At 41.8% G+C, this 17,801-nt stretch overlaps 1 protein-coding gene across 3 annotated transcripts in view; it reads left to right on the forward strand.

Annotated features, from left to right (window-relative positions):
- Positions 1-17,801, forward strand: part of RASGRF2 (Ras protein specific guanine nucleotide releasing factor 2) — a 486,592-nt gene that overhangs the window by 374,943 nt on the left and 93,848 nt on the right. For 2 of the 3 annotated variants that reach the window (XM_040341627.1, XM_040341631.1), the window contains exons 15-16: positions 1,931-2,304; positions 5,179-5,307. In XM_040341627.1, coding sequence (XP_040197561.1) covers positions 1,931-2,304; positions 5,179-5,307 — 503 coding nt within the window. The remainder of the gene's footprint in view (positions 1-1,930; positions 2,305-5,178; positions 5,308-17,801) is intronic. The other variant, XM_040341628.1, reaches the window with a different exon arrangement.

A 17,801-nucleotide genomic window follows, 5' to 3' on the forward strand; every position in this document is an offset into this window, starting at 1 on the left:
TCGCATTGCACAGACATCGCATGTGATCGCATGTGATCTGAACAGCAGTGCGGTGTGAATCACTTGCGATCTCGCACAGCGCACTAATGTGAACCAGCCCTAAGTTGATTCAGCCTTACTGGGTGAAAGTATAAAAAGTGAGAAATCCACCCCTCCCCCACATAACACATCCTGGTAATATAGGAATTTTGCATATTTTATCAGGTGACCTCAGACACACACACACTTCAATATAACAATAAGAAGAAGATCACTCAAGCTCGGACCAAATATATCTCCCCTAATAACTTGTCTATGTATATTCTGATGGCTGTTCACTGGAGCATTTCATCATGACATTGAACTGTGGCTCACCTCATATTTTGAAAACATTTAGTCAAAACACAGGACAGGCAGCCAATTCTGGGAGAGCTAGAAGGGAGAGGGGAGGGTGATGTAAATTGTGCACTGTTTACAGAAACTGTGCATGTCTGCAGGCTAGTGCACGAGATATGTAAATAACCAGTCACTCAAAGCATGGGGACGGAAAGGACTTTGGTTTTATCTGGAAGTCTGTTTTATTTACTGAACAATAAAAAGAGGATCGCTCAGCGCTGGATTAACTCTGTGTGGCAAGACTGGGCACAGATGATAGGAAATCTTATTCTCTACATTGTGACATCAAAAAAAAAATTAAAAAAATTAGGTTTACATCCACTTTAATAAACAATTGTTTACATTTGTATGGACAAAGCTATCACCAAAAAAAAACAGGCCTATAGTAGAAACGGGGGTAGAGAACTATGAGAGCTGAGGTAGTTAAGGTTCCTGAGCAGCTATTATGTGGTCACTGTTCTTAGATATGTGATATTTTTCCAACTAGTCAGCTGTGGCCTCTGTCTTGACAAAATTGACATATATTTGAGTATGACCAGAATTGTGCAGAATATATATGTAGGGTGAACTCCTACTACAAGCCTGGCACTAAAAGCATATTCATAGGTAAATAGGCTTCCAGCTAGATTGGCCCTTGTGTTTGTGACTTTATTAGTGAAATTAACCGCTTGTCAACCGCCCTATAGCAGTTTTACTACTACAGGACGGCAACTGTGTGCCGGGTCACGTATATATATATACGTGATTCCAGACTTTCACCTGCAGGGGGGAACTTGCGCCGCCGGAAAACTGCTTCTGTTTTGATAATTCACAGCAGAAGCCTATCTGTGGATGCCAGGCACTCATTGTCCTCTGGCACCCATCGATCATCGGCAATACACAGAGAACTGAGATATACCTATGTAAACAAGGCATATTTCAGTTCTGACGGGGGAAGGAATGGATTTGTGTTCCTGCAAAGCAGGGACTAGAATCCATTACTTTCCCTAGTAAAAGCAGCACAAAGTCATTAGTACAGTGACAGTACATACTTTTAGCATGATCACTGTATTAGTGTCACTGGTTCCAGGCAAAGTGTTAGTCAGTGTCCGATTGGCCACCGCAATTTCGCAGTCCTGCTATAAGTCACTGAAATGCTGTCATTACTTGTATAATTATTTTTTTTAAATCTATGTTACATAGTTTGTAGACGCTATAACGTTTACGTAAACCAATCAATATATGTTTTTTGTTTTTGTTTTTTACCAAAAACATGTAGCAGAATACATATTGGCCTAAATTTATGAAGAAATTTGATTATTTAAATTCGTTAAATTGTCAGTTTTTTTTTTGTTTATAGCGCAAAATATAAAAACCTCGGGTGATCAAATATTACCAAAAGAAAGCTCTATGTTATAAATTTTATTTGGGTACAGTGTCGCACAACAGCACAATTGTTAGTTAAAGTAATGCAGTGCCATATCGCAAAAATAGCCTGGTTATTAAGATACTGCAATAATTACAAAATGTATTGGCAAATGTATTTTAGAATTTCTTCTCTCTACTACTTCTCCAGGTCTTTAGAACTCTTTTTTGCTTCCAGTCAAAGCCTGAGTGATGGGAAGTCACCACACCTCTGTCGCAAGTTTTCTTCTCCGCCTCCCTTATCTCTCTCCAGAACATCATCGCCCGTCAGAGCCAGGAAGTTGTCCCTGAACTCTCCACTAAACTCTAGGATCGGAGCCTTGGACTTGTCTACATCATCCAGTGCCAGCAGTCCAACTTCAATATTTAGCCCGGCCACATCCCCGCCTCCCAGCACTAATAAAGTTCCTCTAGACCTCAGCAAAGGACTCTCATCACCAGAGCAAAGTCCAGGTACAGTTGATGAGAATTCAGAAAACCCTCGCATTGATCTATGTAACAAGCTACGAAGGAGTATCCGTCGAGGTAATGCTACAACTTCACAATCACGTTCCCTTTTTAGAATATTATCTTCTAGAAATATGGTTCCTGTTCCCCATCTTCTCCATTCATGTTAATTAGCTGAAATGTATATTATTTTTCATTTTGCTGTTCTTCTGGCTGCATCCACTTTTTCAAACTTTGTTGATTGCCATAAGTGCCCTGCACACTTGTCAAACCTACATGTACAGTACAAAATAGGTCATGCAAGATACAGCATGGTTCGAATCACAGCAGCAGCTACATGTTGATTACTGCCTTTTCAGATTAAGTCCCACCCCCATGATATATAAATAAAAGTAAGTAAGCATATACTGGCAATACTTTGAAACCATGGAGCAATATCATATATTAAAAATGAGGAAAATGCAATAGTACATTCAATGCGCTTATGGTGTCCAAACACAATATATATTGTGTTTGGACACAATAAGCGTATTCCACTTGCTGAAATTACTAGCACATAAAACAACCAGATATTTTCAGGAGTGCGCAGATTTAAAAGTATAAAAGTGCCTATATTTTCAAGTTTGTACAAGTAAAACTCTGGAAACCATGTGACTAAATATTTCATCCACTCCACAGTGCTGTTTAGCTAAAAGGCTCTTCCTGTCCCTAGACCCGTCCCCGTGGACGGGTCTAGGGTGCCCGTGGACGGGTCTGCCTGTAATCACAGGCAGAAGCAAATGTCTCTAAGAGGCTAGTATAAAAGAGGCCTAGATACTGTAGAGATATGATGACTCCGATTCATCTCTAAACACACCATAATACAAATCCCAACGAGCACCTCTGCCATTTAAATCGTCAATGTTTTTTTTTTTCTCCCTATTCATGCTTATTACTCCCAAATGTCCCCTTGGAGGACCCAGGATTGGGACTTTTGAGGCATCAAGAAAGACCAAGTTTATGGCGCATGGAGAAATTCTCAATTCTTCCCCCTTTAGAAGGTTGCGTGTCCTACCCAGTTGGGCTGCCGCAACTTTGCCAAATATAGGTTACTACGTCTGTTATTCCATTTAAAATTATTTTTTTTTTGTGTTATAATATTATTGTGTACATACCATGCCATAAGGGCTCTTGGCGTCTCTCTTCTCTTTCCAGTAGACATCTTGGAGTTTCCTTGCTTCCTTTCCTTGTTCCCTCAGTTTTACCTTGCTGGCCCTCCTCAAACAGGGGGCCGGTTCACTGTCCCTCAGACCGCTAGGGCCGGACTATAAAAAAAACTATGAACAATTTCCTATGTACACTGCACATATGTTATTTTGAGCCCACCCTCACCGTCGTGGGCAAGCCATCATTGCATGCCCACCCTCACTGTCATTTCAGACCATCATTGCAAGCCCCCCCCTCACCACCATTTCAAATTCAAGCCATCATTTCAAGCCCCCCCCTCACTATTGCAAGCCCCTCATGATCATTGCAACCCTCCTCCTTCATCATTATAAGCCACTCATTGCAAGCCCCCCCCTCACTATCATTAATTGCAAATCGATCATGATCATTGCAAGCCCCCCCCCCCACCTCACCATCATCATTACATCATCATCATCCCCTCATTGCAAGCCCCCCCTCGCCATCGTCATTGTAAGTCCCTCATTGCAAGCCCCCCCCTCACGATCATTAATTGCAAGCCGATCAAGATCATTGCAAGCCCCCCAATCATCATTACATCATCATCAGCCCCTCATTGCAACCCCCCCTCACCTTTGCAAGCCCCCCTCACCATCATCAGCCCCTCATTGCAACCCCCCCTCACCATTGCAAGCCCCTCATTGCAAGCCCCCCCCACCTTCATCATTACATCATCAGCCCCTCATTGCAAGCCCCCCCCCCCACCATCATCATCATAATTTCATCATCATCAGCCCCCCCACCATCATCATTTCATTATCATCAGCCCCCCCCTCACCATCATCATTACATCATCATTTCATCATCATCAGCCCCCCCCCCACCATCATCATCATCATTACATCATCATTTCATCATCATCAGCCCCCCTCACCATCGCAAGCCCCCCTCCCTCACCATCGTAAGCCCCTCACAGCCTTTCTCCTTACTGTGCCAAACTGCTGTCACGATTCCCGCTGTGTCACGGTCCCGCTGTGTCACGAAGCTCACTGTGTCCTCCTAGACCAGCTCGTGTGATAGACAGAACACTGGCTCTATCACACAAGCTAGTCTAGGAGGAGGAGGGCGGGACATTTATCACAGCGCGCCCGAACTGTTAACACTGTGATCTCCGTGACACAGCGGGATCGCTGTGTTGCAACCTGCCGTGTAACCGGCGTTGCCTGTCAGGGTCGGGTGGGCCGGTTAAAAGTCCTCCGCGGGCCGTAGTTTGAGGACCCCTATACTACAGTATGATTTTGAAAAAGGAGAACATGTAGTGGAAATGTAGCACACGAGCCTTTTAGAGATTCACTTTTACTGTTGAGATGTTTGGCATCAGAGAGAAAGCAGAAATGTGATGCACCTTTGAAGATTTTATGTCAGAGAACATCAATGTCTAGGTACCAGAATAACATCTGGAGTTTAGAGAGTGAGGATGACTTATGGAGGCCACAGAGTGACTTAAGTATCTTTAGAACCACTCATGTTGTCATATGGAGTAGGCAATGTGGGGTAAGTCTTGATGTTTCATTCATGTAAGGTCCCAATATTATAGTAAAAATATCTCACTGATGTTATATCCATCAAAGATATCAGTATAGCTTTGTATAATTAGGAACCTGTACATTTCAATGTGGTGAATTATGTCTTTATTATCTGATTAAAGTTGGATTTCTATTTTAATAAAAGAGTGATATTTCTTTTATATGCTGTCCTACTAATAATTTGTGTGTTTCTTGATTGCAGCTGCAGTTTTAGAATCTGTATCGCTAGACAAGAGCATTCCTGAAAGTAGTACCTCCACAGATACTGCAGAAAACAGTCCCTGCCGATCCCCATCAACTCCTCGTCACCTCCGGTACCGGCAAACAGGAGGTAATAGGAATCTGTCTTCCAGTGTATGAATCAATATTTTAATACTAAGTGAATCGGCTATAAGTTAACGTGGTATGCAGACCAAGTTAAGGTTTTGCAGAAATTGTTTCTACTCTTTACATTTTGTGCTGTCATTGTGAAGTAAAACAGTATAGAAGTAGGAGCTTGGCGTGGCTTTGGTGGAGACTTATGGGCTGAGGCCGTTTTCAAGTCTGCATTAGGTTGGCTGGACGGGAGTGTGGCGCTTCTTTGATTTTGTAGAAATGCGGCTTCCTATATTTAGAAAATCTATCACAGATGAAACACGTAAATCCATTGTATACTTTTGAAAATGCAAAATGCCTGATGCAATGCTACTCTTGTTCCAATACCTTAAAGTGATTGTAAAGCTTTGTCTTTAGTTTTTTTTAAATAACAGCTCCTGGCTCCTCCTTTTCTTAGGTGCCCCCCACGGAGAGATGCTTTCCATGGGGGCACTCGTGCGGGCGCGCTCCCGAGTCCTGCTGTTGCATCAATTGACACAGACAGCAGGACTCGACCCTTCCCCCGGGCTTTTGCTGCCATCAATCTATCCAATGAGCACCCGAGACAGCAACTGGAGCTGCTGTGCTTGTTCCCGTTGCTGAATCGATCGGGCTGAGGTAAGAAAAAGGTGGGCTCTGCATAGAATGCATTAAGATGAAAAACTGTGAGGGTTTACAACTCCTTTAAAGGGTCACTAAAGGAAAACAAAAATTTGCTGAAATTACTGTTTACAGGGTATAGAGACATAATAGTTAACTGATTCCTTTTAAAAATGATTAAAAATAGATCAAAAACAATCATATAATGTACCTGCAGTTTAGTTTAGTTTTTGCTGTTGTTTCCTGGTTCTCTGATGTACAGAGCCAGAGAACCAATAGAGGGCAGTGAAGGTTTTGCAAAACGAAACTGGATTGGTGCTGAGGGGTTTTAGACACACCTCCTTGATTAGTCACCACAGTGAGAAATCTCCCAGTACTGTGGTGATCAGGAAACAGATAACCAGTAAGTGTCCATAACAGAGAGGAATTACAGCAACATCAAAGCAAAAACCAACAATGAGGACATGAAACCAGGACTGCAGTAAGGTAGCTATTTAGCTAAAAAAAAAATTCCTTTAGTGACACTTTAAAGCATATTTCCACATTTGCAGTCAAACTTGATAAAATCTTACTATATGTTTGTTATGTGTTCACATTCAGACAGCATGTGTAAAATGTATTTTTTGTAAATAATTCTTACCTTTTAGATGTTTTCCAAGAGGAGGCGCATGTTTTTTTAACAATGTTAAAGTGAACCTGTCCTAGGTCTAGCCTCATTAACATACAAGACATACCTTTAACCCTTTGTTAGAACAGGCAGTGTTCAAATCTAGTTACAAATGATAATGAAGGTCTGCCTGCACACTACAGACAGGGTTATTAATTTCAAAAACAGCTGCCGGCCCCCTCATAAACAAAGAAAACTACTTAGGATTTTAGAGTACTGAAGATTCCAAAATGGAGCATCTAAAAAAAGGTAAGCTGCAATTTCCAATATTTTTTTAAGGTATTCTGTGTGAATGGGGACATGTAATAAATATAAAAAAGATGTTATGCCAATTTGGCTGCAAAGGTGGAAAAACACTTTAAGAGCCGGTTCACACACGGGCGGCACGACTTTGGGGGCGACTCGGCAAGGCGATCTCAAGACGACTTGAGAGGCAACTTGCAAAATGACTTCTGTATTGAAGTCAATGCAGGTCGCCCCCAAAGTCGTACAGGAACCTTTTTCTAAGTCGGAGCGACTTGTGTAGCTCCTATTAGAACGGTTCCATTGAATAGAGCGGACCGCGACTTGTCAGGCGGCTGAGTCCCTGACAGGTCGCCCCTGTGTGACCCGGCTCTTAAGTGTATGTATTGTAAACCCAATCACTAAATCACTATCTCATAAAAACTTTAACATGTTAATGTTATTTCAAAAGTTTCAAAATAATATCCGATAATCTTGCCACGAAGGTCCTTGTTCAGGTACTTCCTGTTAGACAGTGCCAAAAAGTAAGTGCATTAAAAAAAAGTGACCATTGTCACCAGGACCGTACAAACATAGTTTCAGCACCATGGAGAGCTAATGCCAGCAGATTTACCTACATTGTAAAACAATTCTTAATAGTATGTAATGCAAATGTGAGATTCAGCATCTGTTAGCTGCTACAGTCAAAAATATTAATTTCTCTTGCTTGCAATTATGGCACCACATTAGATTAAATTTACAGAAAGCACATTCCTGTGATTCCAGAGTTACATTTTTTGTGAGATACTTTTTAAAAATTTAATATACTGTACATAAAGGGAAAGTAACTGTATTTTACAGCCAAAGTTAATGACACGTATAAATAAATATGACGCCTTAAGAGTTCGCTTCACTAGAACTAAGGGGCCAAGCCCAAACCCTGGAAAGCAACCCCCACACCAAAACCCCCCCTCCACCAAATGATTTGGAGGGGTGGCTCAATACTTTTGGCAATATAGTATGGGTGAGCAAGTTTGGGGTGGAGAAACTTGAGTCCTGGCCCCAATCCGATAGAACACCTTTGGGATGAATTAGAGCAGAGACTGCGCACAAAGCAAGGTCCATGAACGAGTGAGTTTGGGGTGGAGAAACATGACTGGCCTGCACAATCCTGACCTCAACCCAATAGAACATCTTTGAGATAAATTAAAGTGGAGACTGCGAGCCAGGCCTTCTTGTCCACATCAGTGCCGGACTTCACAAATGCACTTCTGGAAGAATGGTCAAACATTCCCATAGACACACTCCTAAACCTTGTGGACAGCCTTCCCAGAAGAGTTGAAGCTGTTATAGCTGCAAAGGGTGGGACAACTCAATATTGAACCCTATGGACTAAGACTGAAGCCTCGTACAGACGCACGGTTTTCTCGGCAGGAAAACTGCCGGCAGAGCTTTCTTGCCGAGTAAACTGTGCATGTGTACGAGGCTTTGAGGTTTCTCGTCGAGAAAACTGCCCAGAATCTAGACAAGAAATATAGAGAACCTGAGAAACCCGAGCGTCTGTATACTTACCTGCCTCCATGGAAACCCGCGCATGCTCGAAATGACTGACGCATGCGAGGCTTAAGTAGGGTGAAGCAAGATGGCGGCGATGGCATTGAATGTAACGAGTGCATGCTCATCGTAGTCGATGACGTCATCGCGTTCGTGCCATTCAAAAGAACGGCGGTTCTTTTGAATCGTACGTCTGTACACTCTGCCGGCAAGAAAATCTTGCCAGGAATCTCGTCAGGAAAAAACACATTTTTTTTCCTGACGAGAATCCCGGCTGTGTGCACAGAGCTTGAGATGCCATAAACATTCATGTGCGTGTAAAGGCAGGTGTCTCAATACTTTTGATAACATAGTGTATGTTCCACATGGTCTGAATACTCGTAACAATTTCCAGTTTCCATATAAATAGAGTGGTAAGAGGTGGGAGATGTGAGAGGAAAGTCCTATAAAGGGAGGTTTAAGGAAGGGTGTGGGGAGCTGAAAAAGTTAGAGAGGGGAGGATAGAAGGACCATAGAGGTAGAGAAGAGGATCGGGGGTTAAGGGTTGTCCCCTTGTGGCTTACCCTACTCATTTTCCACCTGCTGTGAAGCGAATATGGCTATAGAGTAAATGAATATAATTTTTATTTTTATTAACTCTACAGCCAGTGGCTAAAAATAGTTTTCTAAGAGGGGTGGTAAAGTTTCGACTATTCTTTATAAACTCTATCAATATTATCCTTAATAATGGTTATGAGAAGTCCAATATACCTTATCTCATTTAGAATACCAGCCATTTCCCCCAGTGAGGGCATCTGGGTGGAATTCCAATGTCTGGGTACGACCTATCTGGCAGCCAATAGGAGAAATCTAAAAATTGTCTTTCTGGCCTCAGAGATCAGGCATAGGAGTATAACTAAAAGAGCCCATTATATGGAGTTTACAGTGCTAATTATATAGGGTGACCGTATTCCAAAATTGTTGCTAAGATGCTGTTCCCACCAGATGTGACATTTCTATTAATTTCATTCATTTATCACTAAAGAAGACCTTGCAGTATGCATTGCTTCTGTCTGAATTAGGTTTTATGTCGCTTGCTAAAACTGATATAGAATAAGAGTATTAATGAAAAAAAAGATACATTTTATATCTTGGGAGATAGACCGCTATGGGAACTTCGTTTTTTTATTCTGCCATGGTAACTAAAGCTCAAGGTGAAAAATATATATTTGTACTCAAAAGATTGATTTGTGAAGGGTGTCGTCATGGTAACTTTCCATGGATGAGCTATTTAGTACATGGATATATCCTTTGTGAATATTTGCATATAGCTATGTCCCAGCAAAATGCGTGTTGCTATGCTATTTCTACATTAGTATGGTTATTGTCAGTTGGATATTTCTAGTTAATAAAATTATATTTTTTACCAACATTAAAGAGGAGCTCCAGGCTCCCCCTAAACAAATTACAAGTCGCAGCTACAAATACTGTAGCTGCTGACTTTTAGTATAAGGACACTTGCCTGCCTCTGGATCCAGCAATGTCCTCATCCAAGCCGAGCCGGTTCTTCAATCAGGTTCGGGTGCAGGTTCCAGCATCTAAAATAAGGGAGACAGGAAGTGAAGCCTTGCGGCTCCACAGCTGGTTTCCTACTGCGCATGCGTAAGTTGCTCTGCGCCTTGTGAATGGTCATATAGTCTTCTGGGACCTGTGATGTGTCCCAGATGACTGTGGGGGAAGGGAGGGGGCAAGTTTATGACTTAGTTCGCCATTGCGTTCTGAGCCGGAAGTGGAAGCAGGTACCTGTCAAAACCAGTTTGCAAACAAGTGAAGCTTCCCCTTTTGGTTGGAGCTCTGCTTTAAGGTGGTATTAAACTCAAACACGAACATTTCTTATATTGCAGCCTTTAAATTCTTTGATGTCCTGGCTACATTAGATTTATTTTTCCCAACCTGAAGGAGGAGGAGGAGCTGGACCTTTTATCACAGTTAGAAATAGTGGCGTGGCAGGATAATGTCATCAAAATGGGGGACTTAAATTATCCCTATATTGACTGGGCAGAGGGGACAGCTCACTCATTAAAGGCCTGTCATTTCTGAATTATCCCTATATTGACTGGGCAGAGGGGACAGCTCACTCATTAAAGGCCTGTCATTTCTGAATTATCCCTATATTGACTGGGCAGAGGGGACAGCTCACTCATTAAAGGCCTGTCATTTCTGAATTATCCCTATATTGACTGGGCAGAAAGGACAGCTCACTCATTAAAGGCTCGTCACTTCATATCCCAATTGGTGGATTCCCCCAACTAGAAAGAATGCATTGCTAGACCCAAGTCTGATCTCAGATGTAACAGTACAGGATAGCTTGGGATCTAGCGATCACAGGATAATCACATTTAGTGTAAATCATAGGAAAAGGAGGCATGAGGGTATCACAAGAACTCAAACGAGCAAACTTTTCTGCACTGCGTTCAATACCACAAGACATCAATTAAGACCAAATTCTAAAAACATTGAACACGGAAGGAAAATGGGAATGCTTTAGGAACATAATAAACAAAGGCATCACACAGTGCATTCCAATGGGCAATAAATATAGAAGAGTGAAGGTTAAACCTGGGTGGCTAAATCGTAACGTAAAAAGTCTTATTAAAGAGAAAAAAATTACCTTTAAAAAATATAAAGCTAAGAGGGCATTGTCAGCATTCTAACACTAAAAGGAATGCAATAAGAAGTGTAACGCCGCAATCAGGGTTTTTGTGTATATGTATTATAGCAGAAAGTAAAAAATATATATTTTTTTCAAAATGTACGCTCTTTTTTCGTTTATAGCGCAAAAAATAAAAACCCACAGATGTTATCAAATACCACCAAAAGATTTGTGGGAAAAAAGGACATCAATTTTGTTTGGGTACAACCTTGCACAACCTCGAAATTGTCAATTAAAGTAACGCAGTGGCGTATCGCAAAAAATGGCCTGGTCAGGAAGGGGGTAAATCCTTCTGGAGCTAAAGTGGTTAACAGTAAAAAAGCGAGATCAGAGCACATTGCCCACATAAAAGACAATAATGGGAGGATGGTTACAGATAACAGAGAGAAGGCAACTGTGCTAAATACTTTATTCTCCTCAGTTTTTACACAGGAAAAGGAGGGGTATACTGACCACAGCAGTATTGTTAGTAAAACGTCACAAGATGTAACCTTGTGGCTAACAGAGGCCAAAGTCAAGGAAACACTAGATAAGCTTAACACAAATAAATCAACGGTACCAGATGGCTTACACCCAAGAGTCCTCAAAGAACTGAGTCGGGTTATAGCCAGACCATTATTCCTAATCCTTGTGCCCAGCAAACTGACAGGATTGGTACCAGCTGATTGTAGAAAATCCAACGTTGTGCCAATATTCAAAAAAGGGTAGAGCCAGTCAGCCTAACATCAATAGTAGGTAAATTATTGGAGAGGATGATAAGGAACTATATCCAAGAATTTGCTGAAGATAACAGTATCATTAGTAGTAATCAGCATGGATTTACGAAGGGTTGTTCTTGCCAGACCAATCTGTTAACATTCTACAAGAAAGTGTTTAGCTGCGTTTCATTTACAGGCATTTTTCATTTTTGGCTTTTTTCTAAACGCAAACTGGGCAAAACGCTGCTAAATATGGTATGTAAAAGCGGCAAAACTGACCTTTTAAACATCGGTTACTATCTGTCAAGTTAAATCGTTCAGGAGAGGTTAAAAAAACATCCCGTGTACATGAAGTCTTAGTGTCACTGGTCCCCAAAAAAGTGTCAAAAGTGTCAGTTACAATGCCTTGAAAAAGTATTCATACCCCTTTAAATTTTTCACATTTTGTCATGTTACAGACAAAAACATAAATGTATTTTTATTGGGTTTTTATGTAATAGACCAACACAAAGTGGCACATAATTGTGAAGTGAAAGGAAAATTTAAATAGTTTTCAATTGTTTTTTAGAAATAAATATCTGAAAAGTGTTGCATGCATTTATATTCAGCCCCCCCAAGTCAATACTTTGTAGAACCGCCTTTCGCTGCAATTACTGCTGCAAATCTTTTTGGGTATGTCTCTACCAGCTTTGCACACCTAGAGAGTGATTTTCTAGATGCCTCTTTGCCTGGCTAGCTCGGGTGCAATACCCTATTTTTAGTGTCCCCCATATCAGGGGATGTGTTTACAGACTGTGACAATTGCGGATTGTTTTGCCTCATATTATTAAGGGTTGCATACTTCGAGGGTGTTGTACTCTTCTGATGATCTTAGAACTTACCTCTCTGCAGTGGACTTCCCAGTGTTGACATCCACCTACAGTGACTGCTTAGATTTATCCATCCATCTTGATAAGTGCAGGTGGATATTTCCCCTTTGCAGTCTGGGAAAATCCACGTGACCTGTCAGATTCCCAGTTGAACTTTATAAAACCTACGCTGACGAACTGGCTCCCTGCCTTCATGCTATGCTCTTGGCTTCTCTGCAAAATTGTTCTCTTCCTTCTATGATGTCAGAGGCAGTGATAATGGTGGTGCCTAAACCTGGCAAGGACCCCATGTGTCTTCCTCGTACCATCCGTTTTAACTGCTGAATGTATGGTTCAATACGTTTTTATTATGAAGAGTTTTTTAGACAGACATATCAACATATCAGCATCGACCGTATCATGAACCCAACAAAGGGTGACCCGGTCGATAAGAGTAAGAGCGGAAAAATGTTACAAAATAAATAGAAAACATTTAAATAGCCATATCCAATGCTTGAAAGAAAATACAAATAGATGTTAAGTGGTCATATTACTCTTATACCTATGTATAAACAGTGTAGTCCAAGATCGAATAAAAACCCTCCGAGCCTCGACCGTCCCACTAGGAGCCCGTCGAGGCTGAATGTAGACATTGGATGTCCACCATTTGAATTTGGTCATCACAGCTTTGGTGCTTTCAGACCACTTGTTTTTTTTTTGCCAGGCAGAGGGACCAACATTAATATCAGGCGATTGTTCACACATATTGCAACAGCAACTGAGGATTCCCCAGGGGTGGTGGCCTCTCTTGACGCTGAAAAAGCATTTGATTCAGTTAAATGGGTATAACTTTGGATGGTTTTGGAGTGTTTTTGGTTTGGACCTAAGTTTTTTTGCTTGGCTTAAACTTTTGTACACAAACCCGGTCGCTAAGGGGGTGGGTCAATGGTGTGTTCTCTGCCCCCTTCCCCTTGCATAGAGGGACGAGACAGAGATGCCCACTTTCCCGGGCATTTTTGCCTTGGCCATCAAACCCTTTGCCAGGATCCTAGGGTGAAGGGAATTTTAATTGTTCCTCTCCAGGAGAAGATTTCTCTTTATGCAGATGACCCCTTACTGTCCTCCAGGACCTGGGATCATCATTACATCTTTACATTCTGCGTTGGAAATTATACAATTGTTTGGTTATCATTCTGGAATCTGTAATAATTGGGAAAAGTCTGATTTTTGTTCCCTTCATCCCTCAGGTTTGGGGAGTGGTGACACATATGCCGTTGCAGTGGGTAGAGGAGATCACCTATCTGGGTGTACAGGAACAGGGCAGGTTTGTGGCCTATTTAGAGGATAATATTTGCTTGCAAATGTCAGGCCTAGCAGGATTTACAGTTGACTCCTGTTGGTAGGTTGAACCTAAAAACAATGATCTATTTACCCAAATGTCTTTATTTCTTTAGAAACACTCCAATATACGTACCAAAGCATTTTTTGCTAAGCTGGATCTCATTGTCTCGTTTGTGTGGGCGGGGAGGACTCCCAGACTGGCAAAGGAAACACTATAATTGTCCCTGTCTCAGAGGGGTTTAGCCCTGCCAAATTTTCCAATTTATTACTGGCTGGCCATGCTTGTCATGGTGCGCTGGTGGTTTAGTCAACCTAAAAACAGCCCGATAGTGACTCTGGAGGCTGCTCTTTTAGGGTAATATGCTAGGACCCTAAATAAATGGAAGAGTGAGACGAAGGAAAAGGACTTGGAAGATAGTGTGATATGTTACCAATATGCTATCCTCTGACGGATTTATACAATTAAAAGTTTCTACACAGAATATATTATACTCCGCAGAGATTGTCTGCCATTTACCCCTCTGTTAGCCCTCTTTGTACACATTTCCATTCCTCTTCTGGCACATTCTTCCATATGATGTGGCAGTGCCCACTTATTTGCACCTATTGGGTATCGGTGGTTGATGCTCTGCACGTTCTCTGTGACTTGGCTCTTAGGCCAGACCCACGATTTGTGTTATTAGGAGTGATGGAAGATATTAAGACTACCAGATATCTGAAATTATTCTTGCTCTACACACTTTATTATGCACATAGGCAAATGTGGTGGAAACAGCCCACTCCGACCACGATGGCTAGTTGGAAATCTGGAGTGTACACAGTCATGCCGCTCTATAAATTAACATATGAGAGTTGTAACTGCTCTAAAAATGTTGATAATATTTGGTGGTCAGTCAGGATTGATGCATATGGTTCAGATGTCCATGATAATTAGTAAAAGTTTGATATTAAAGTTCTACTACTGCTGATTGTTATCCCCTGGCCCTCCCTCTCTTCTTGGTTTCTTCCTCTTATTTTTCCATTCACCCCTTGCCCCTTTTTTTTCTTCTCCCTCTTCCTGAGTTTTCTTCCCCTGTGCCCTTTTGCTTCCTTTATTATTCTTCCTGATCCCACTCTTCCTTCTTCTTCTCAACTTTTTTATTTTTCTCTTTCCTGTCCCTCTTTCCCCTCCCTCTTGGTTAGGGGTCATTCGGGACGGCTGGCAGATATGCACACCTCTTCTACTTTCCTGCTGCCAGGGGTGGTTGAATATTCTGGCTAGTGTGCTCATTTGACTTATTAAGCGTTATTTGTTACTTGTCAATAGTGGTAGTATAATGGGTCCGTTTACATGAAGGTCTGTAATGTAAGTATCCATTTCGTTGCCTTTTTGAGAGTTATATACCACTGCTTGCCATACCCATGTACAATTCCTCATTTACAGCCTTTTTTGTTCTGTCACCGACTGTAAATTCTATTATCAATCTGTGCATTAATAAACTTTTCTAGCTGTTAAAAACAAAATGGTCAGCGGCTACAAAAACTGTAGCTGCTGACTTTTAATAAACTGAAACACTAGTCCAAGGATCCAGTGCTGTCCTCACCCAGGCTGGTTCTGCACTGGTCTTTGGTTCCCTGGCACCGGCATGTTAACTGTGGGAAACCAGCAGTGACTTCTAGGGGCTTTGCAGCTGACTCTCCACTGCACATACACGAGCTGCGCTGCTGATTGTAAATGGACCTGCTGCCTTCTGGCATCTGTGATGTGTCCTAGAAGCATGCAGACAGGGAGAGGGGAGGGACCGAACTTCTGCTCCAATTGCCTACGCAGCTGGAGCATAAATGGGAGCAGTTACCTCTCAAAACTCTCCCCAAAAATATATATATTCCAAATATGGCAGAAGGGGGTGGAGTTGAACTTCCCCCTTGTGGTGAAGTTCCACTTTAATGTGACGCATGCCACACAAAACAGTTTTCCGACGCAGGAAGCATAGTAAATTTTCCAGAATGAGTTTTTCTTTTCTTTTTTTTTTACTTTTACTTTTTATAACTGTGCAGGCTTCTTTTTGAAAGATATATTGTATATTTCCCCCCCTTTTTAGCCTTATTCTGATTCTGACACTTCAGTTTGAGATTTAAAGGTCACTTGAATTCTCCCACTGGTTGTCCTGCCAAATGCCTCTGGCCGCGTACACACGGCCGAGAAACTCGACGGGCAAAACACATCGTTTTGCTCGTCGAGTTCCTTGTGAAGCCGCCGAGGATCTCGGCGAGCCAAATTTTCCCATTGCCGTCAAGGAAATAGAGAACATGTATTCTTTTTGGCCCGACGAGATCCTCGTCGGTTTCCTCGTCGAAAAGTGTACACACGACCGGTTTCCTCGGCAAAAAAAGCTTCTTGCTGATTTTTGCAGAGAAACTCGGCCGTGTGTACGAGGCCTGACACCATAAGAGTACCTATCACTTTGGAGACTGCAGGCAACCTATCAGAGTCATTAACACTATATGTTGTAATATATAAGCAGTAATGTGGTGCACTATCATGTGTATGTGCTAATGCACCTCACTGCAAGTGTGAATGGATCCTGACATTAGTGCTGTGGTATGTGGCTCAAGTAAAGGGGTAAATTTAAATCCTTTATAGGTAAGATAGGTAGTCATATTTCATTTAAGGGTCATGTCACCCAAGCTGTTTTGCAGCAGTTATGGAATTGTCCTCTTTGCTATAACAGGGATTCTATAGCTAGCTATAAATCACCCTAAAATGAATCAAAGAACTGTGAAGCTGCAAAATTCTCTGCTACAAAGTTGCTGGTGTGAGTTAGCCTTTAGATTGAACATTCAGCTTCTTCGGAAAGGCCTGGCATGACTTGTTTTCCTGCATTTGTTAGGGGACAAAGACTGATGGGTATTTCAATATAAATCAACACTAGCAATGCTCAGCCTAATCTTTTAATCAGCCCCAGGGATTAGTGCTGCTTGCATGTTTACATACATTTGCACATCACGTGTGGGATTATAGGGGAAGTGTGCAGTGTTTGTCTTTTCTTATACAAGATGTGCTTTGTGTATTTGCCAGTTTTTACCACAAGAGCAGCTGAGTACATTTCTAAACCCTCTGGTTTTATGTATTTTCTTATATTTTGCATTTCGGTACTCCTCTGCTTATTTTTTCAGAGTATGGCACAGGTAAATGTGTTTATGACAAGGCCTGGGCTGGCACATTTCGATGGACACTCCAATCAATTATTAAATCCTTAAATCTAAACATGGAGCACACTCTACTTGTCCTGTTCTTCAGTTGTCAGCCAAGCATTGTTGTAATATACCAGTCCACGCTATCTTTTTTCAGTAACCTGGTGATCTCAGAACCCATGCTTGTGATGTGGTATAGGTTTATAATGGGTTAATAGGTCGACAACGCTGTTAATGTACGCAGTGCTTTACATACTATTCATGTTCATCAGTCCCTACCCTTAATAAGCCTACAGTCTAAGGCCCCTATCTCACATGCATGCATACATGCATATACGCACACTATAGCCAATTTAGACAGGAGATAATTACAGTACTAGCATTTGTTGAGTGCGCCAAATGCCTTTACAAAGTTGCCTACTTAAAGAGACATGGAGGTTGATTTACTGAGTGCCAAATCGCTGGCAATGGCACATTCCAAAACTGTGCGGCGCTGAACCGATTCCTATAAGCTGTTCTGTACTACTTTTGGCGACTTCGGGGGCGATTTGAATAGACATGTGTGCATGAACCCAAACAGATGTCTGTCAAATAACCCCCCCGAAGTCGGACTGCATTGCCGGTTTTAAATCACCAAGTCCCCTAGCATCTGACACTGGGGTTTTTGTTACCAGC

Source organism: Rana temporaria, chromosome 1, assembly GCF_905171775.1.
Source record: "Rana temporaria chromosome 1, aRanTem1.1, whole genome shotgun sequence".
NCBI classification, from domain to species: Eukaryota; Metazoa; Chordata; class Amphibia; order Anura; family Ranidae; genus Rana; species Rana temporaria.